The 16,700-nt window shown below is 50.3% G+C and overlaps 1 protein-coding gene across 2 annotated transcripts in view; it reads right to left on the minus strand.

Annotated features, from left to right (window-relative positions):
* Positions 1-549: 549 nt before the first annotated feature.
* Positions 550-16,700, minus strand: part of LOC137431763 (tetratricopeptide repeat protein 21B) — a 39,077-nt gene continuing 22,926 nt past the window's right edge. The window contains exons 9-12 of one of the 2 annotated variants that reach the window (XM_078769126.1): positions 11,782-11,974; positions 11,567-11,664; positions 947-1,144; positions 550-855 (exon numbers count right to left, since the gene is read on the minus strand). In XM_078769126.1, the coding sequence (XP_078625252.1) occupies positions 709-855; positions 947-1,144; positions 11,567-11,664; positions 11,782-11,974 (636 nt within the window). In that variant the 3' untranslated portion in view covers positions 550-708. Of the gene's footprint in view, positions 1,145-11,566; positions 11,665-11,781; positions 11,975-16,700 lie in introns of both variants that reach the window. The other variant, XM_078769125.1, reaches the window with a different exon arrangement.

Below are 16,700 nucleotides of genomic sequence, written 5' to 3' on the forward strand. Positions count from 1 at the left end.
GGCAGGGAAAGATGGAAAATGTGCAAAGTCCCTGCTCACATCACGATGCTGTGCTTAATAACACCAATGAAAGTTTGCAGGTGGTGTTGGAGCGAAGGAGAAGAATCCCCCAGGTGAGTCGTGCTGTGTATTGTGCGGGGAGATTTTGTTGAAGGATGTTTGGCGACAAAAGAATTTTCGCGCGCTTGGGATCGAGAAAGCATCCGGGCGTTGGTGAAGGGTCCCCTGTGAGTGGTGTGAGTGGAAATGGCACGCTTGTGGAAAAAAGTGTGCATCGGGATTATATTTTGCCAAGTATCACTATGAGTGATTTTTCATTTGTTTGTCTGTCTGTCCGCAAATTCGAAAAAATTTCAACATCGCTCAATATAAAGTACGACCCAATGGGGAAAAAGGTATACATATTCATGATGACGTCATCCGTGCCTTCATTAGGACGTCATAATTAGACAATAGAATAATTAGACTTGATCCGATCGGTTTGAAACTTTGTGTGCGTGATCTACACAAAAATTGTATGGGAGGATTAAATTGATGACATCATCAGTCATGTGGTTCAGCAGCCTTGTTGGAATCGACATCAATCTATGTCATCAATAAACCGCACAAACACAGCAGCTAATATACAACACACAAAATATACCAGATAAACACATCCTGGTGAGGGTCTGCAGTCTCTGATTGCTCTTTCTTGGTTTTATACTGTTGTCATTGGAAAGATTTCATACCTGCAATATACTTTACTTTTGCCATCAAGAGCAGTCCTTCCTTCAAAATGGGAACAGAGTTGATGACTAGGTCGAGAATTGAAAGGCATTTGGTAGAGAATGGTGATGCGTGTTTCCAAACACCTGGCTGCAGGAGAAAAATATATCAGACTTGTTGCAATTTTTACACACCTTGGAAAAATGAAAAAGGTCAATATGATTGTAAAGGGAAAGCTTACCTGTGCTGGTAAAAGCGTTATGTATATTTTTGCCATTTCTAATAAAAAGTCCGCATTCAGCATTTCAAAATATTGGAAACCTAGTGGAATTCTATGCAAGGAAGACAAATGTATGTCAATGGCATCATCCAATAGAGCAGCCATATTTTCTTGCCCTCGTCGCTTTGTTGCCAAAAGTGCTTGCAAGTACTTCAACTCCTGTACGAGACAAGAAGGAGAAGACATAATGAAGTGTGGTGCTGCGCACACACAACTTGCTTGCCAAAGAGGTAGGCCACAACGCGTTTGTTAAAACAAAAGAGTCTTTATTTCGAAAGCTCGAACTGCAGCACTGAGCGGGCTCGAGCTTAGAGCCCGCATATATGTGCCGAGGCCACGCCTAGTCCCCAGGCGTGGCCGATCGGTCGAAGGGCGGGGCATGTGCCATCGGTCCCTGCCTGGGCGCTCGCGCCACCCACTGGTGCGTGGAATTATTACCCCTTGTGCCCGCCTCACGCACCCCCCCAGAATTCCCGCGCACCTGAAGGGTGAGTTTGCGGGGAAGCCGGATGACCCGGCCGAAACGCCCCCTGGCGATGGGTGCAGGGCTGGGGGGTAGCGGGCCGGTGGGGCTGAGGGGTGCCGGGGGTCCGACCGCCGGGGGGCGGCCTCGACGCGGAGGCAGAGCTGCTGGCGGGGGTGCTGGGAGTCCGACCCCCGGGGGGCGGCCCCGACACGGAGGCAGAGCTGCTGGCGGGGGGTGGTCCGGATCGAGGTGGGCCGGCTTGAGGCGGCCCACGGAAATGCGATCCGGTGCACCGCCGATGTCGACCGTGAATAATTTGTCCCCGGTCTCCAGCACGCGGAAGGGCCCGTCGTACGGGGGCCGTAGCGGTGCCCGGTGGGTGTCGTGCCGGATGAACACGCACTTTGCCGTGCGGAGCTCCGGGGCGACGTGGGAAGGCGGGCAACCGTGGTGTGCCGTTGGCACCGGGGCGAACCTCCGGGCGGTCTCCTGAATGGCGGAGCGCTGTTGCGCCACGGACCAAGGAGCCGTGGAGTCGGGGATAAATTCACCCGGTACCCGCAGTGGTTGCCCGAAGACCAGCTCCGCCGAGGACGCGCACAGGTCGTCCTTGGGCGCCATCCTGAAGCCCAGCAGGACCCAGGGGAGTCTGTCGACCCAGCCGCCGTCGCAGAGGCTGGCCCGGAGCGCGGCCTTCATGGAGCGATGAAAGCGCTCGCACAGGCCATTGGCCTGGGGGTGGTAGGCCGTGGTGCGGTGTCGTTTCACCCCGAGCCCTTGCGCCACCGCGGCCTAGAGCTCCGAGGTGAACTGGGGGCCGCGGTCGGACGAGATGTCCGAGGGGGCACCGAACCGGGCAACCCACGTGGCAATAAAGGCTTGCGCCACCTCAGCTGCAGATGTCGCCGCCAATGGGACCGCCTCCGGCCACCGTGTGGTGTGGTCGACCATGGTGAGGAGGTGGGTGAACCCTCGCGAGGGGGGCAGAGGTCCCACCAAGTCGACGTGCACGTGGTCGAACCGCCGCTCGGGCACCGTAAACGGGGCCAATGGTGCCTGGGTGTGGCGGTGGACCTTTGCGCGCTGGCACGCGAGGTACGTCCTGGCCCAGTCGCGGACGTCCTTCCTGAGGCCATGCCAGACGAACTTCGCCCCGACGAGTTTCTGGGATGCCTTTGTGCCAGGGTGGGACAGGCCGTGGATGGCGTCGAACACTGGGCGCCGCCAGCCAGCGGGCACGATGGGGCGAGGCCGGCCGAGGGAGACGTCGCATAGGAGGGCCGTGCCCACGGCGTCTAACGGCACCTCGGTGACGCGGAGGCCCGTGACGGCGGTCCGCAAGGCCTGGACGCCGGGGTCGGTGGTCTCGGCCTCCGCCATCCGGGCATAGTCGATCCCGAGGTGGACCGCGTGCACGACGGACCGGGAAAGGCAATCCGCCACTGGGTTGTCCTTACCCGCCACGTGACGGATGTCCGTCGTGTACTCGGACACGGCAGAGAGGTGGCGCTGCTGTCGAGCCGACCATGGCTCGACGACCTTGGCCATCGCGAACACAAGGGGCTTGTGGTCAACGAAGGCCGTGAACGGGCGGCCCTCCAGCAGGTGGCGGAAGTTTCGGACCGCCAGGTGGAGCCCGAGCAACTCGCGGTCGAAGGTGCTGTACCGGCGTTCGTGCGGGCAAAGCTGCCGGCTAAAAAACGCCAGCGGTTGCCAAGCACCACGCACCCATTGCTCGTGCACCGCCCCCACCGCGTAGGCGATGAGGGCGATCGGTGCATCGGGCGCCGGGTGCGCCAGCATGGTGGCGTCGGCCAGATCCAGCTTTGCGCCAGCGAACGCCGCGGCCATCGGCTCCGACCATGCGATGTCACCTTTGCCCGGCTTGCCCCGAAGGGCCTCGTGCAATGGGCGGAGGAGCCGGGCGACGTGGGGCACGAAGCGGTGGTAAAGGTTTACCATGCCCAGGAACTCCTGGAGCCCCTTGATCGTGCGGGGCCGTGGGAAATCCCTGACCGCCTCCATCTTGGCCGGTAAAGGGATGGCCCCGTGCTCGGTGATGCGGTGCCCCAAGAAGTCGATGGTGGCGACACCGAAATGGCACTTGGCGGGGTTGATGATGAGGCCATGCTGGCCCAGGCGTTCGAAAAGCGTGCGAAGGTGGAGCAGGTGCTCCTCCCGGGACGCGCTCGCGACTAGGATGTCGTCCAGGTAGACAAACAGGAAAGGTAAGTCGTGCAAGACGCTATCCATAAGCCGCTGGAACGCCTGGGCCGCATTCTTCAACCCAAAGGGCATCCTTAGGAATTCGAAGAGGCCGAAAGGGGTGATGACGGCCGTCTTCGGGACGTCGTCCGGTTGGACGGGGACCTGATGGTAGCCCCGGATGAGGTCCACCTTAGAAAACATGGTCGTGTTGGCCAACCGGGCGGAAAAGTCCTGAATGTGTGGGACCGGGTAGCGGTCGGGGGTGGTGGCATCATTGAGCCGGCGGTCGTCCCCGCACGGCCGCCATCCCCCACCGGGCTTTGGCACAATGTGCAGCGGAGAAGCCCAAGCGCTGTTGGAGCGCCGTACGATCCCCAGCCGCTCCAGCGTGGCGAAACCCGCTTTTGCCACGGCGATCTTCGTGGGCTCGAGTCGGCGTGCCCGGGCATAGACCGGCGGCCCGACCGTGGGGATGTGGTGCTCCACCCCGTGTTTAACGGCCACCGCTGAGAAGGTGGGCCGCGTGAGGGCCGGGAAACTGGCGAGGAGGCGGGTAAAGTCGTCCGCTGCCGGAAGCGTGCAAACTAAACTCGCCGGGACGGAACCTTCCAGCAAGCCGCTTGGCAAGCCGCTCGGTGAGCCGCTCAGCGAGCAAGCGAGCGAGCTAAAGGTTTCGGCCTGGACGAGCCGTCTGTGCTTCACGTCAACCAACAACCCATTCGCACATAGGAAGTCCGCACCAAGCAATGCCATTGGCACGCTGGCGGTCACGAACGACCATTGAAAGCGCTGCCCTCCGAACCGCAGGGAGAGGCAGCGCTTCCCGAATGTGTGGATGGGTGTACCGTTGGCGGTAAGCAACGCGGGGCCCCGGCCCACGGTTCGCTTGTCGGACGTGGAGGCGGGGATGATGCTTACCTGCACTCCTGTATCGCAGAGGAAACGGTGCCCGGACAAGGTGTCCGTAATAAACAGGAGGCTGCCGGAATGGCCGACGCCCTGGGCCGCTAATGAGCGCCGGCCCGGTCGTTTCCCGAATTGTCAAACGAGCATGGCGGGCGACACGTCCTAGCCTTGTGGCCGAACCTGGCGTGGAAATAGCACCAGGCTTGCGGCGGCGGCCGCGGTGTTCTCGGCGGCGGTGGTGGTGGGCGGGGCGCGGCAGCGGCCACGAGGGACGCTGTAGCCTCTGCCCCGGGATCCACGACGGCAGCACCGTAACTCGACCGCGTGTCGCAAGCCGCGAAAAACTTGTCGGCCTCTATGGCCAGGGCGCGGGGTTCCCTTATGTTGGAACCGGCCAGCGCGAGGCGTACCTGTAGAGGTAGCTGGCATAGGAAAAGCGCCCTGAATAAGAAATCCGGGGCTTGGTCACCCAGCAGCGACAGCATAAAATCCATCCGCACGGATGGTCGTGTGTCGCCCAGTTTGGGAAGGTCCAGGAGGCAGTCGGCCCGTTCGATCTCCGTGAGGCCGAACGTGGCGATGAGACGTTTGAGCGCCTTGTACTTGTGGTCGACCGGCGGGTGCCACAGAATGGACACGACTCGGGCGGCAGTGCCGGGCCCGAGGGCGGCGACCACGTGGTAGTAACGGGTCTCGTCCGCCGTTATGCCTCGAAGCTGAAATTGCGCTTCGGCCTGCACGAACCACACGTCGGCCTGTGCTTCCCAAAACTCTGGGAGTTTTACTGCGACGAGGTTGGTCGCCATGGCGCGTTCGGTGGTCAGCAACGGCTGAACCAATCGGGGTCACCAGTGAAGTGTGGTGCTGCGCACACACAACTTGCTTGCCAAAGAGGTAGGCCACAACGCGTTTGTTAAAATAAAAGAGTCTTTATTTCGAAAGCTCAAACTGCAGCACTGAGCGGGCTCAAGCTTAGAGCCCGCATATATGTGCCGAGGCCACGCCTAGTCCCGGGGCGTGGCCGATCGGTCGAAGGGCGGGGCATGTGCCATCGGTCCCCGCCTGGGCGCTCGCGCCACCCACTGGTGCGTGGAATTATTACCCCTTGTGCCCACCACAATAACATGTCATATCCCCCGTGGTTTAGGTAATTTTGCTTTACGGAGTTAAAGGCCATCAGTTGGCCATATTTGTTTGGATTACAAAACAAAATCTTCTGTATAAGTATACCGGTACTCTCATGTATTGTCTTTGTGTCAAGTTCGAACAAAATTGGACCATGCATGCTCAAAAAATGGTTGAGGACACGCTTATGTAACAAAATGGCAACCAGTCGGCCATCTTGTATCTGATCTCGAAAAGAAATGACGTGTGTTCAACAAAATGTGTTAAAAATTCCATTTCAACTATATGTGTTACTGTTCCTAAATTTCAAACAACCAGCTCAATAATCTGCCATTTTAAATATTCTCTGCTATTTTGAAATCCCTTCAAACTTCCCAAAAATAAAGAAAACTTCCAAAAGCAACACTTGTACCTTTTTTTGTATACTAGGTCAAGGCTCGTGTAAGGGTTAACACATATAACATATAATAAAGGGAGTGGGAGGCAAGAGGGTGAGGGAGAGGGAAGCACAACAACAGTAGAGAACAGGGACATCGGGAGATCTATGGATGGGAGAGGGCTAGGACAGGGTACGAAATAAACAAGATGGACACTACAAGGACTTTCAGGAAAGAAAACGGAATTTGAAGGAGGAAGATTTGGAGTGGATTAATGCGGGTAAAAAGGATCAAGGTTTTGGATGGGGGAAGATAAGAGATGGTGGTGAACAGCTGTTGTAAAGACATAGAGGGAGGAGTGGGATTGAAGAGGGTGTGGGAGTTTGTTCCAGAGGAGGAAAAAAGAGGTACTGTAGCGGTTACCGCTGGGTGTACACAATCGCCTTGCACCTGCCAGGACGCGGCCAGGGCGCAATCGCCATGCCGGGCTCGTCCGGACAGGCCAGACGCGCCTCTCCCGGGCATGCCCGAACTCGCTGTTCCCGGGCTCGCCCGAACCTCCCGGGCACGCCCGGTCTCGTCTTTCCCGGGCATGCCCGCTCTCGCCTTTCCAGGGCTCGCCCAGAGCGCCCGGGCATGCCCGCTCTCGCCTTTCCAGGGCTCGCCCAGAACGCCCGGGCATGCCCGCTCTCGCCTTTCCAGGGCTCGCCCAGAACGCCCGGGCATGCCCGTTCTCGCCTTTCCAGGGCTCGCCCAGAACGCCCGGGCATGCCCGCTCTCGCCTTTCCAGGGCTGTCCAGGACGCCCGGGCATGCCCGCTCTCGACTTGCCAGGCCTCGTCCAGCACGCCCGGGCAGGTCCAGACTCGCCTTTCCAGGACTCGCCCTTGACACCCGGGCATGCCCGGTCTCGCTTTTCCCGGGCAAACGCTCCGGCATAAATGTGTATATATATTGCTGCCCGATAAACGGGCTTTTCAGAGTACCCGAGTTTGATACGTACATTAAAGCAACTCGGACGAATTTCCGTCTTTGGTCGTCAATTCTTTCGACTCGCGTTGGAGCACAGCTCCTTCAGTACTAGAACCGCACTCGGTTGAGCGCATACCTCTGCCAGTCTGAACAGATTGTTTTGTATCCTATTGATAGGCCGGACCTGGATTCGGACCTGAACCAAAATCTAATCGGCTTGTTCTTGTCACCTAACCAACTCGTCCACCAGGTTTAGTCATAACTCGTCCACAACCTTTTAAAATGTCATGTTATTTATAGCTTTTCGCCAGATCTCTCAATGGTGAAGAATCATTTAGATATTAAATAAATCTGTTTTCCGAATCCATATTCAGATCTTCACCAAAATCGAATCGATTCGTCCTTGTCACACACACAACCAGTCCACCAGGTTTCGTCCAAATCCGTTAACAACTTTTTGAGATATACTGCAAGATATCGGTTTTAGCCCCATCACTCAATGGTGAAGAATGACTTAGAAATTAAACAACTCTCGTATTCGAATCCATATTCAGATTGTCACCAAAATCGAATCGATTTTTCCTTGTAACAGACACAACTGTTCCACCAAGTTTCGTCCAAACATTCCACAACTTTTTGATATATCATGCTATTTATCGTTTTTGGCCCCATCTCCCAATGGTGAAGAATCACTTAAAAATTCTACTGGCCGGATCAGAATTCTGATCTTCACCAAAATCTAATCATTTCGTCCTTGTCACATACGCAACCTCTCTGCCAAATTTCGTCCGAATTCATCCACAACTTTTTGAGATATCTTGTTCACAGACAAACAAACAAACAAACAAACAGACAGACAGGGGTGAAAACATAACCTCCATCCACCTTCGGTGGCAGAGGTAATGAAAGAGTGAAGGTGAGCAGAGAGTCTTGATTTTGGAAGTTTCACCAGAAGAGGGTTGCTGACAGATCTTGTGTGTCCTGCAGGCATATTTGTGGTCAGAGCAGGTGGTGTAAGGCCAGAGAGAAGTCGGTAGAAGACAGAAAGACCACCAACCTGCCTGCAGTGAGCAAGTGAAAGGCCCTCAGAATCAGCTTCATCGTGGGAGATTCCAATGATTCTGAAAGCTTTGGTTGCTACAGTGTGAAGCCGAGCTTGAAGCAGGTCAGGCGTACCATCCCAGAGGGGAGAGCCGTACTTCCTCAAGCTGTGGATGAAAGCTTTGTATGTGGTGAGAAGCTCAGGTGTTCCGAGGAAAGACTTCGCACGACGGAGGATGCCCAGTCGGCAACCAGCCAGCTTGGAAATTAGTTTTCCCGGGAAAGATCATGGCAGATAGTGAGACCCAAAAGCTTGAGTGACAGAACTTCTTCGAGAGGTTTGTTGAGAAAGTAGATGGGAGTGTTTTCCAGATGGTCTTTTCAGAGAGACATAGTGAGAATGTGAAATCTGTCAGGATTAAAAAACATGCTGGACATATTTGACCAGTTTGTGATTTTACGCAGGTCTGCAGAGAGTGAAGAGGCTGCTGCCTGCTGATCTGAAGTTTGAGATATGGAGAGGCAGAGGGTAGAGTCATCAACAAAAATATGGAGAGGATTTTCCAGAGAGTCAGAGAGATCTTTAATGAAGACCAAAAAAAGCACATGGCCCAGATTACTGCCTTGAGGAACTCCAGCCTGAACAGGAAGAGGAGATAAGAGAATTCCATTTAGAGCCACACGTTGACTACAGCAGGAGAGTAAGTCCGTGAGCCATGAGTGGAGATTTCCCTGGCTAACATAAGAGCAGAGCGGGGTGCCAGACCATATCGCCGGCACGATATATATATCAAGGGAGACGGCTCTGATTTCCTGTCTGGCGTTGACCTCCACCCATTGTCGAGACCAAGCAGCATGTCCAGAGTAGAATAACCTGGTCTGAATCCAAATTGATGATCAGACATCAAGCCATTGGAGAGAGGAAGGATTTAATGCCAGAAGCGATGATCGATTCCATGACCTTGCTGATGATTGGTAGCAGACTGATTGGTCTATCGTTGCAAGGATCTGTTTTTGCACCTTTTTATGTAAAGCGGTAATGATGGCTCTTTTCCAAGCAGATGGTAGATGTCCTTGATCAAAAGAGAGGGTGAAGAGAACAGAGAGAGGGTGAGATAGAGTGGTAGAGCAGGATTTTAGAACCCGTGGGATGATGCCGTCTGGTCCATTTGCAGAATCAGAGTCGAGGGTTGACAAAAACTTGTCCACCTTGGGTATGACTGGGTATAAGGTGGGTTCAGAGAGCGATGGGTTTGGGACACAAGATTTTGAGGCAAACACAGAGTTGAGGCATTCGGCTTTGTCACGTGCGGTGCCAGATATGTAGCCATTTGAGGTAAGGGAAGGAATGGAGCGGGAACAAACATGAGAAACAGATTTGACTAGATGCCACCAGGATTTGGAGGAGGGAGACAGGTTTGAGAGTTCAGTTCTGAGAGTAGAGAGATATTGTTTCCTGGCTCTCCTGAGAGTAGACACACACTTGTTCCGAGCTTTGTGGATGGAACTGAGATTGCCTTCAGTTGGATTTGCCTTCCATGAGGCAAAGGCAATTCGTTTCAGGGCAACTGCTTCACCACAAGATTTCGTGTACCATTGATGGGAGGAAGGGTATGACAACTGAAGACGAGATGGGATAATCCTCAACTCAACTTGTACTGCACAATCCTCATCTCTTATATTGTTAGCTTCTCCCATCTGTGGAACCATCTGAGGCTGTTCTATCTCCACTCTTCTCTCCATCATGTCAAGTAGGTGGTCGAATCTTGCATGTGACAAATCTTGCTCACAGATCTAAATCTAAGTTGGACAGCCAAGTACTGTCTGGTGTTAGCTAAGCTGTAAGTCTAAGTTGCACTGTCTGTTGTTAGTCAATGAGTGTCACTTATAGAAGGAAACCTGGAGTTTGCTGTTAGCCAGTTTGTGGCTGAGATGGAAAGCGGCAACTGTAGTCTTAGTTGGGTTTGGGTGGAGGCGCTAATAGATTGCGTATTGCTCCATTACCTTTAAGTCCTGGGACAGGTACTGCAGGGATCTTTGAGATTGATTGCTTGGGTAGCAAGGGCAAGATCATCTAGATAAGCAAACGTTTTGGAGGTGGTACAAGGCATGTCGCTCACATATATGTTGAAGAGGATTGGAGCCAGGACAGACCCTCGCGGAAGACCATCATTCAGAGTCCTAATGGAGCATGTTTTGCCTCAAGTGAAAACCTATATCTTCGTTTGCTTAGCATAGAAAAAAGGACATGCATCGTGGCTTGGCACTGGAAAAGTCTGCCAGCTTTCAGCAGAAGACCATGTTGCCACACAGTATCATATGCTGAGGAAAGGTAAATTAGTGCAACACCAGTCTTGAGCACACGTGTGTAGCCAGCCTCAATGTGGGTGGTAAGTGCAAGTACTTGATCAATAGAGCTCTTACCATGTCTGAAGCCAGCTTATTCCTTCGGAAGGTCAGGCTCTACTAGTGGAGAGAGCCTGGCCAGAAGGACACACTCAAACAACTTGTATGTCATACATAGCAGAGATGATGGGCCGATAGCTAGATGGGTCAGCAGCAGGTTTCCCTAGCTTAAGGATGGCAATAACTTTAGCCTCTCTCCAGATTGAGGGTATGACTCCAGTTGCATGGATGTTAGTGAAAGGAGTAAGTGGTGCAATGCCATCTCATGTTATCTCTCATCCTTACCCACAATCATTTGTTTTCACCCGCATTGACCATGCTGAGCCGAACCCTCTTACTTGTGAGTTGCTCTTACTCTTACTAGAATCCCCTACTATCTCTTTCTCTCCCATCTTTTTTTGTCCATTCATTCCTTTGCTCGGTGTCCAACTGTTGCCCTACTGCCCCACTGTTAGTTCATACCTTGCGTTTCCACGAGCCTCCATCTTGCAATGAAAAACACTCCCTTACTGTTTGCTGAAAACATGCTAAAGAATAACAAAACTGCTTAACAAAGAGCTCACAGTTTATCACAGCAACAGATGCATCAAATGACACTCTGATTCTAAAACGAAATTTGTAACCTAAGTATTCTTCCTCATCCAAAACACCTCAAATATGCCTCTTTCAATCCCCCAAATTCTTTCCTGAAATTCCTAGTAGTGCAAATTTGCTTTATACCGTGTGCCCCTCCCTCCTCCCTAGCCCTCCCCCTTCCACAGATCTAGCGATGTGCCTGTTCTCTTCAGTTGTAGTGCTTGTGTGCTCCCCTCTCCCTCCCCTTCTTGTCTCCCGCTCCCTTCATTGTATGTTTTATGTGTCTGTGCATGTTTTCATGTTCAATGTGTTAGCTCTTACACGAGCCTAGATTCTGTGTACCCAAAAAAAATAAAAAAAATAAAAAATCTGCCAAGTCAACTAATCTTCGTAAAGAAAACAGAATAACATGAAGAAAACCAAAAAATGTCGGGTTAAACAATGAAGTTCTGACAGATATAAAAGAAACCCCACAAACAAGATTCGTAACGACATCAACACTCACCGCTGATTTCCCAATGCTCTCCTGAATTGCATGCAGGATCTCGAGTTGCTGCTCTGCTTCAAGCAAATTCCCCTCCAACAGCTGACATTTGAGGATGCCTGCAATGTTCCACAGACCAGGGTATTTAATGGCCAGCAGAGCACAGTTGCGATCATTGATCTTGGCTGTCCACCGTAAGTATGGCATGAAAACACAAAGGACATGCAAGTCATCACCTATTGAAGCAGGTAGACTTGTCCCATCCATCTTAAAAGCTTTTTGGTACCATTCTCTCGCGCCTTGTATTTTATCTTGCAACAGCAACTGATTGCCAAGTTCAGTCGCAATTTCGGCATTGTTGCAGTCGATACGGAAAGCTTTCTCTGTCAAAGCAAATGTCTGCTCTAGTATCTGTAGGTTCCGTCCACACTGGAAAAAACAAATGATGAATCAGAAAAACAAATTAGCTTGTAAGAAAACCACAATTGCAACAAGGGTCGCCCTCCTTTAGGTACGCTAACAAAATAGTAAAAAAAGGAATTATACAATTTAAAATACTAGTACACCCGCTACGGGAGTAGCAGGGGCGTCATATTATTATCCTTATTATTATTGCCAATTATTATTATTATTACTTATGTTATATCAGGTCATTGAAAAGATCAGACTGTGCCTCACCATTCTTAATTCCCGATAATAAAATTTACTTCTGTGATACTGTCGGGGATGAGAGGGTGGGGGGAGGAGGTGGGCAATATCGCAAGTCACAAAAGCCCTTGGGGAGAAGGATATTGTTTCATAATATCATTAATATTATGCTATTATCATAAGAGTTGTTATTACTTTTGTAATGAGAAGCAGCTTTGGAAAAACGCCACGGAAAACTTCTTGGAAGTATTCCATGGAAGCGGCAGGAAGCGTCATATTATTAACCCTTGTGGGGTATATAGACGACAGTAGATCTTCAATCAGGTGCGGGTGCGTTTGTCGACGTGATAAGCAGACTGATATCCAGATTCCTCCAAATTTATTTCAGTTTAGTGATAAACAGCAGTAGCGACTGTTTAAAATGGTAATCATACGTATTTGTTGTTTATAATATTTTTTACATCTGGTAGAGGCCAGTGCTTCAATAATTTATACATGTTAACAGGGCGTTTTTTCAAGGAGGAAGCAACCTTTGGGGAGGGGGAGATATTATATTAGTATTAATTTTGTTTTGTAATAACATTAATATTATGCTTTTCTTATTTGAAGTGTCCTTGGAAAAATGCCACAATAAAACTACCTGAACATGGACATACACCTCAACATGCAACCCATTTATTTTTGCAACCCAAATGGTTTCCCCATTGGTGGGGAAACCCTCTTGGTGGGGAACCCCCAAAACCAAATTGGGTATTTTAGTATGATTGAAGTATAAAAACATAGGCTTGGTTGATCTGGTACTTTAGAAACTATTTTTGTAGCTTATGATATAACATTAAAACACACAAATAAAAATATCAAAGAACCCACTGCAGAGAAACATTAATTTTGAAAAGAGATCATTTGTTTGACACAACATAATTTTATGATCATTATCCTCGTCAATAAAAGTCAAAAGGCACAAATGTGACACCATATTTATCTTTTACATTTCAAGCAATAACAGAAATAGGTACCTTTGCCCATATTTGGACATATAACTCCAGGGAGGTGCATAGACAGAAAACCATGGATTTTACTCTGTCTTTGTGGTGCTCAATATATGTGGTGTGTCTACTTCTGACATGGAAGCCCAATAGTGTCTTGAAATACTGTGGATGAGCTGCTGGAAGAAATCCTGGTGCAGTTTGTTCCATTCCTGTCAGAGCTTCTCAAAAGTGATCCAGATCATGTGACTGTACTGTTGTAATGTAATCTACATCAAGTGCAACACATGCTTAGTGGGATCCAGGTGGCACAAGTTAACTTGCCATTCCATACAGAAATTGTCTCCTGCTGAACAATCATGGCCATTTTCAGTTGAGGATTTTGTCCATCAGGGAAACGTCAGATGTAACAGTGCAAAAAAAGGAAGAAACAATGGAGTAAAGCATTTGTTCCCCATTTCTCATGATTATGGAACCGTCTTCCCGAGGATATTCAATTCAACTCCTTCCTCCGGAGCTTCAAATTGGTGGTGCATCCCCATCTCATGTCGGTCGGCGCAGCCCCATCCCGGCCTGCAACCTTTTCTACTCCCATTAGCATGATCTAACCCAACCTTTAAACGTGAAAGTTTTCTACTTTCCTATCTCCTCATTCCAATGCTTGTTGCATCCAACTGCTGCCCAACTTCAGCACTTTCAGTATGTTTAATATATATATATATATATATATATATATATATATATATATATATATATATATATATATATACACACACACACACACACACACACACACACACACACACACACACAGTCAAGGGTCATGGAGGAGCGAGAACACAGAACAGACCAGAACAAAACACAAGGAAAATAACAGGGGAAAAGGTAGGAGCATGGGCACACAAAAAGCATAGTAGAAGGACAAAATAGGAGACCTGGAAGAAGAAAGAACATGGGAAAGAATGAGAGTAAGGGGATGGTGAGGCGGACGCAGGGGGTGAAAGCTGATCACTAGATACATACCAACTTTCAATCATAGAGATGGAAGGAAAAACTGGGGAAAAAGCCGAAATATAACAAAAAAAGTCAAAGAGGATGGAGACACACACGAAGCTCCATCATGGGAGACGCCAATGGTTTTAAGGCCTTGGTTTCCGTGGCATCAAACGGTGCAAGGTGTGAGGCAGAGGGACCAGGCAAAAGGGGAAAGCAGTACTATGTCAAGCTTTGGTTGAAGGCCTTGTACATGGATGAAAGTTCAGATGTGCCAAAAAAAGACTTTGCATGATGACGGACGCCCAGTCTTTAGAGGCTGGCTTTCGAGGCCAACTTAGATATGTGGTTTGCCAAGAAAGATTATGGCTAAGAGTGAGGCCCAAAAGTTTGATCAACAGAACCTCTTTGAGAGGGTTGTTAAGAAGGTAGATGGTAGGGTTTGCGGTATGGTCCTTTTGAGAAAGAGTGAATGTGTGAGATTTGTCAGGATTGAGAGACATATTGCAAGTGTTGGACCAGCCTGTGATTCTACCAAGGTCTGCAGAGAGGGAAAAGGCTGCTGCCTGCCTATCTAAGGGATGAGGGACACTGCGGCAGAGGGTGGAGGCATCACAAAATATATAAAAGGAATTCTTAAGACAATCCCAAGACACCGCCTCCAGGCCTCACAGCCTCGACAGGGGAAAAGAGATGAGATGATCCCATTAAGAGCGTGTTGCTGTTGTGTATGCAGCCTGTGGCTGCCGCTTGCATCATTTCTCGAAGTGTGGCTGTGCCGCTGATGCAGTGCCCCTGTTACCAGTAAGCTGGTACTCATTTTTCCAACCTCAGAAGGATGACAGGCTGGTGATATTTTAGGCTGGTGAGTCAACCCACCTGGTGATATTTTAACAGCACGACACAGGGGCTCAAACTCAAGACCCTAAGATCTTAAGCCAGCCACCATAACAATTAAGTCAACAACATGCTTTAAGAGCTACACATTGACTACAAGAGCGGGGAAAGTCAGTGAAACAAATGAATGAATGATCGTTTTACGGCCATTTTCCCCGCTGGAGCGGGGATTAGCCTTGCGGGCCCCATGACAATCATGGTTCCCTGTTTGAGGCAATGTTTTTATGGCCGGATGCCCTTCCTGGCACCAACCCTTAGTCGCCTCTTACGATGCGCAGGGATACGGTGTACCTATTCTAAACCGGGGTACACACTGGGATCATTCATCCCAGCAAGCTCGTACTCAATTTGCCGACCTCGGAAGGATGACAGGCTGAGTCAACCCCCCTGGCGTTAATTAATAATAATAATAATAATTCATTTATTTTGTATAGCGCTTTTCCAGAAGCCCAAAGGCGCTTTGACAGAGTGGAAAACATAATGCATAACAATACATGAAAACAACAATTGCAAAAAGACAAGAATCAAGAAAACAAACAGCAGCGATATACGGCATATATATAAGACAAGAATCAAAAAGACAAGACAAGAATCAATAGGGAAATATTTAAAGCAAAAGGAGGGAGAAGGAGAAGAGATAGTCAGGGGTTAAATGCTGTGGGTTGAATGTTGAATGCAGCGTTGAACAGGTGGGTCTTTAGTGATGTTTTGAATGTGGTGAGTGAGGAGGAGTCTCTGATGGTGTGAGGTAGTGAGTTCCAGAGGGTGGGAGCAGCGATGGAGAAGGCCCTGTCCCCCCAGGATCTGAATTTGGTCCGGATGGAGGGGGTCAGGAGGTTGGTACCAGCAGAGCGGAGGTTGCGGGTGGGAGTGTGTCTGGAGAGGAGGTCAGCCAGGTAGGATGGGGCCAGGTTATGGAGGGCTTTGTATGTCAAGAGGAGGATTTTGTACTGGATTCTCTGGGGGATGGGGAGCCAGTGAAGCTTGTAAAGGACGGGGGTGATGTGGTCACGGGTCCGGGAATGAGTGAGTAGACGGGCAGCGGAGTTCTGAATGTATTGGAGTTTATTGGTGATTTTTGAGGGTGAACCATAGAGGAGGCTATTGCAGTAGTCCAGACGGGAGGTGATGAAGGCGTGGATGAGGGTTTCTGCAGCCGTGGAGGAGAGGGATGAGCGGAGACGGGCAATGTTTTTCAGGTGAAAGAAGGCTGACTTTGTGATCTGTTTAGTGTATTTGTCGAAGGAAAGGGTTTGGTCAAAGATGACGCCAAGATTCCGGATGTGAGGGGAGGTGGATACTGGGATACCGTCGATGTTGAGGGCAAAGTTATGGGTGGATTTTGTGAGCGTTTTTGGGCCAATGATGATTATTTCAGATTTATCACAGTTAAGCTTGAGGAAGTTGATTTGAAGCCAGGATTTTATTTCAGTGATGCAGTTTGTCAGGATAGAGTGGGTGTCGGTGGAGACGGACTTGGTGGAGATGAAAAGCTGGATGTCATCGGCGAAGCAGTGGAATTGGAGACCATGACGGCGGATTAAGTGACCGAGCGGGGACAGGTAAAGGATGAAGAGGAGGGGGCCAAGAACTGAACCTTGGGGGACACCTTGGGGGAGGGGAGCAGTGGG

This window comes from Myxine glutinosa, unplaced genomic scaffold (genome assembly GCF_964187855.1).
Source record: "Myxine glutinosa unplaced genomic scaffold, kmMyxGlut1.1 SCAFFOLD_1307, whole genome shotgun sequence".
In the NCBI taxonomy this organism is placed as follows: Eukaryota; Metazoa; Chordata; class Myxini; order Myxiniformes; family Myxinidae; genus Myxine; species Myxine glutinosa.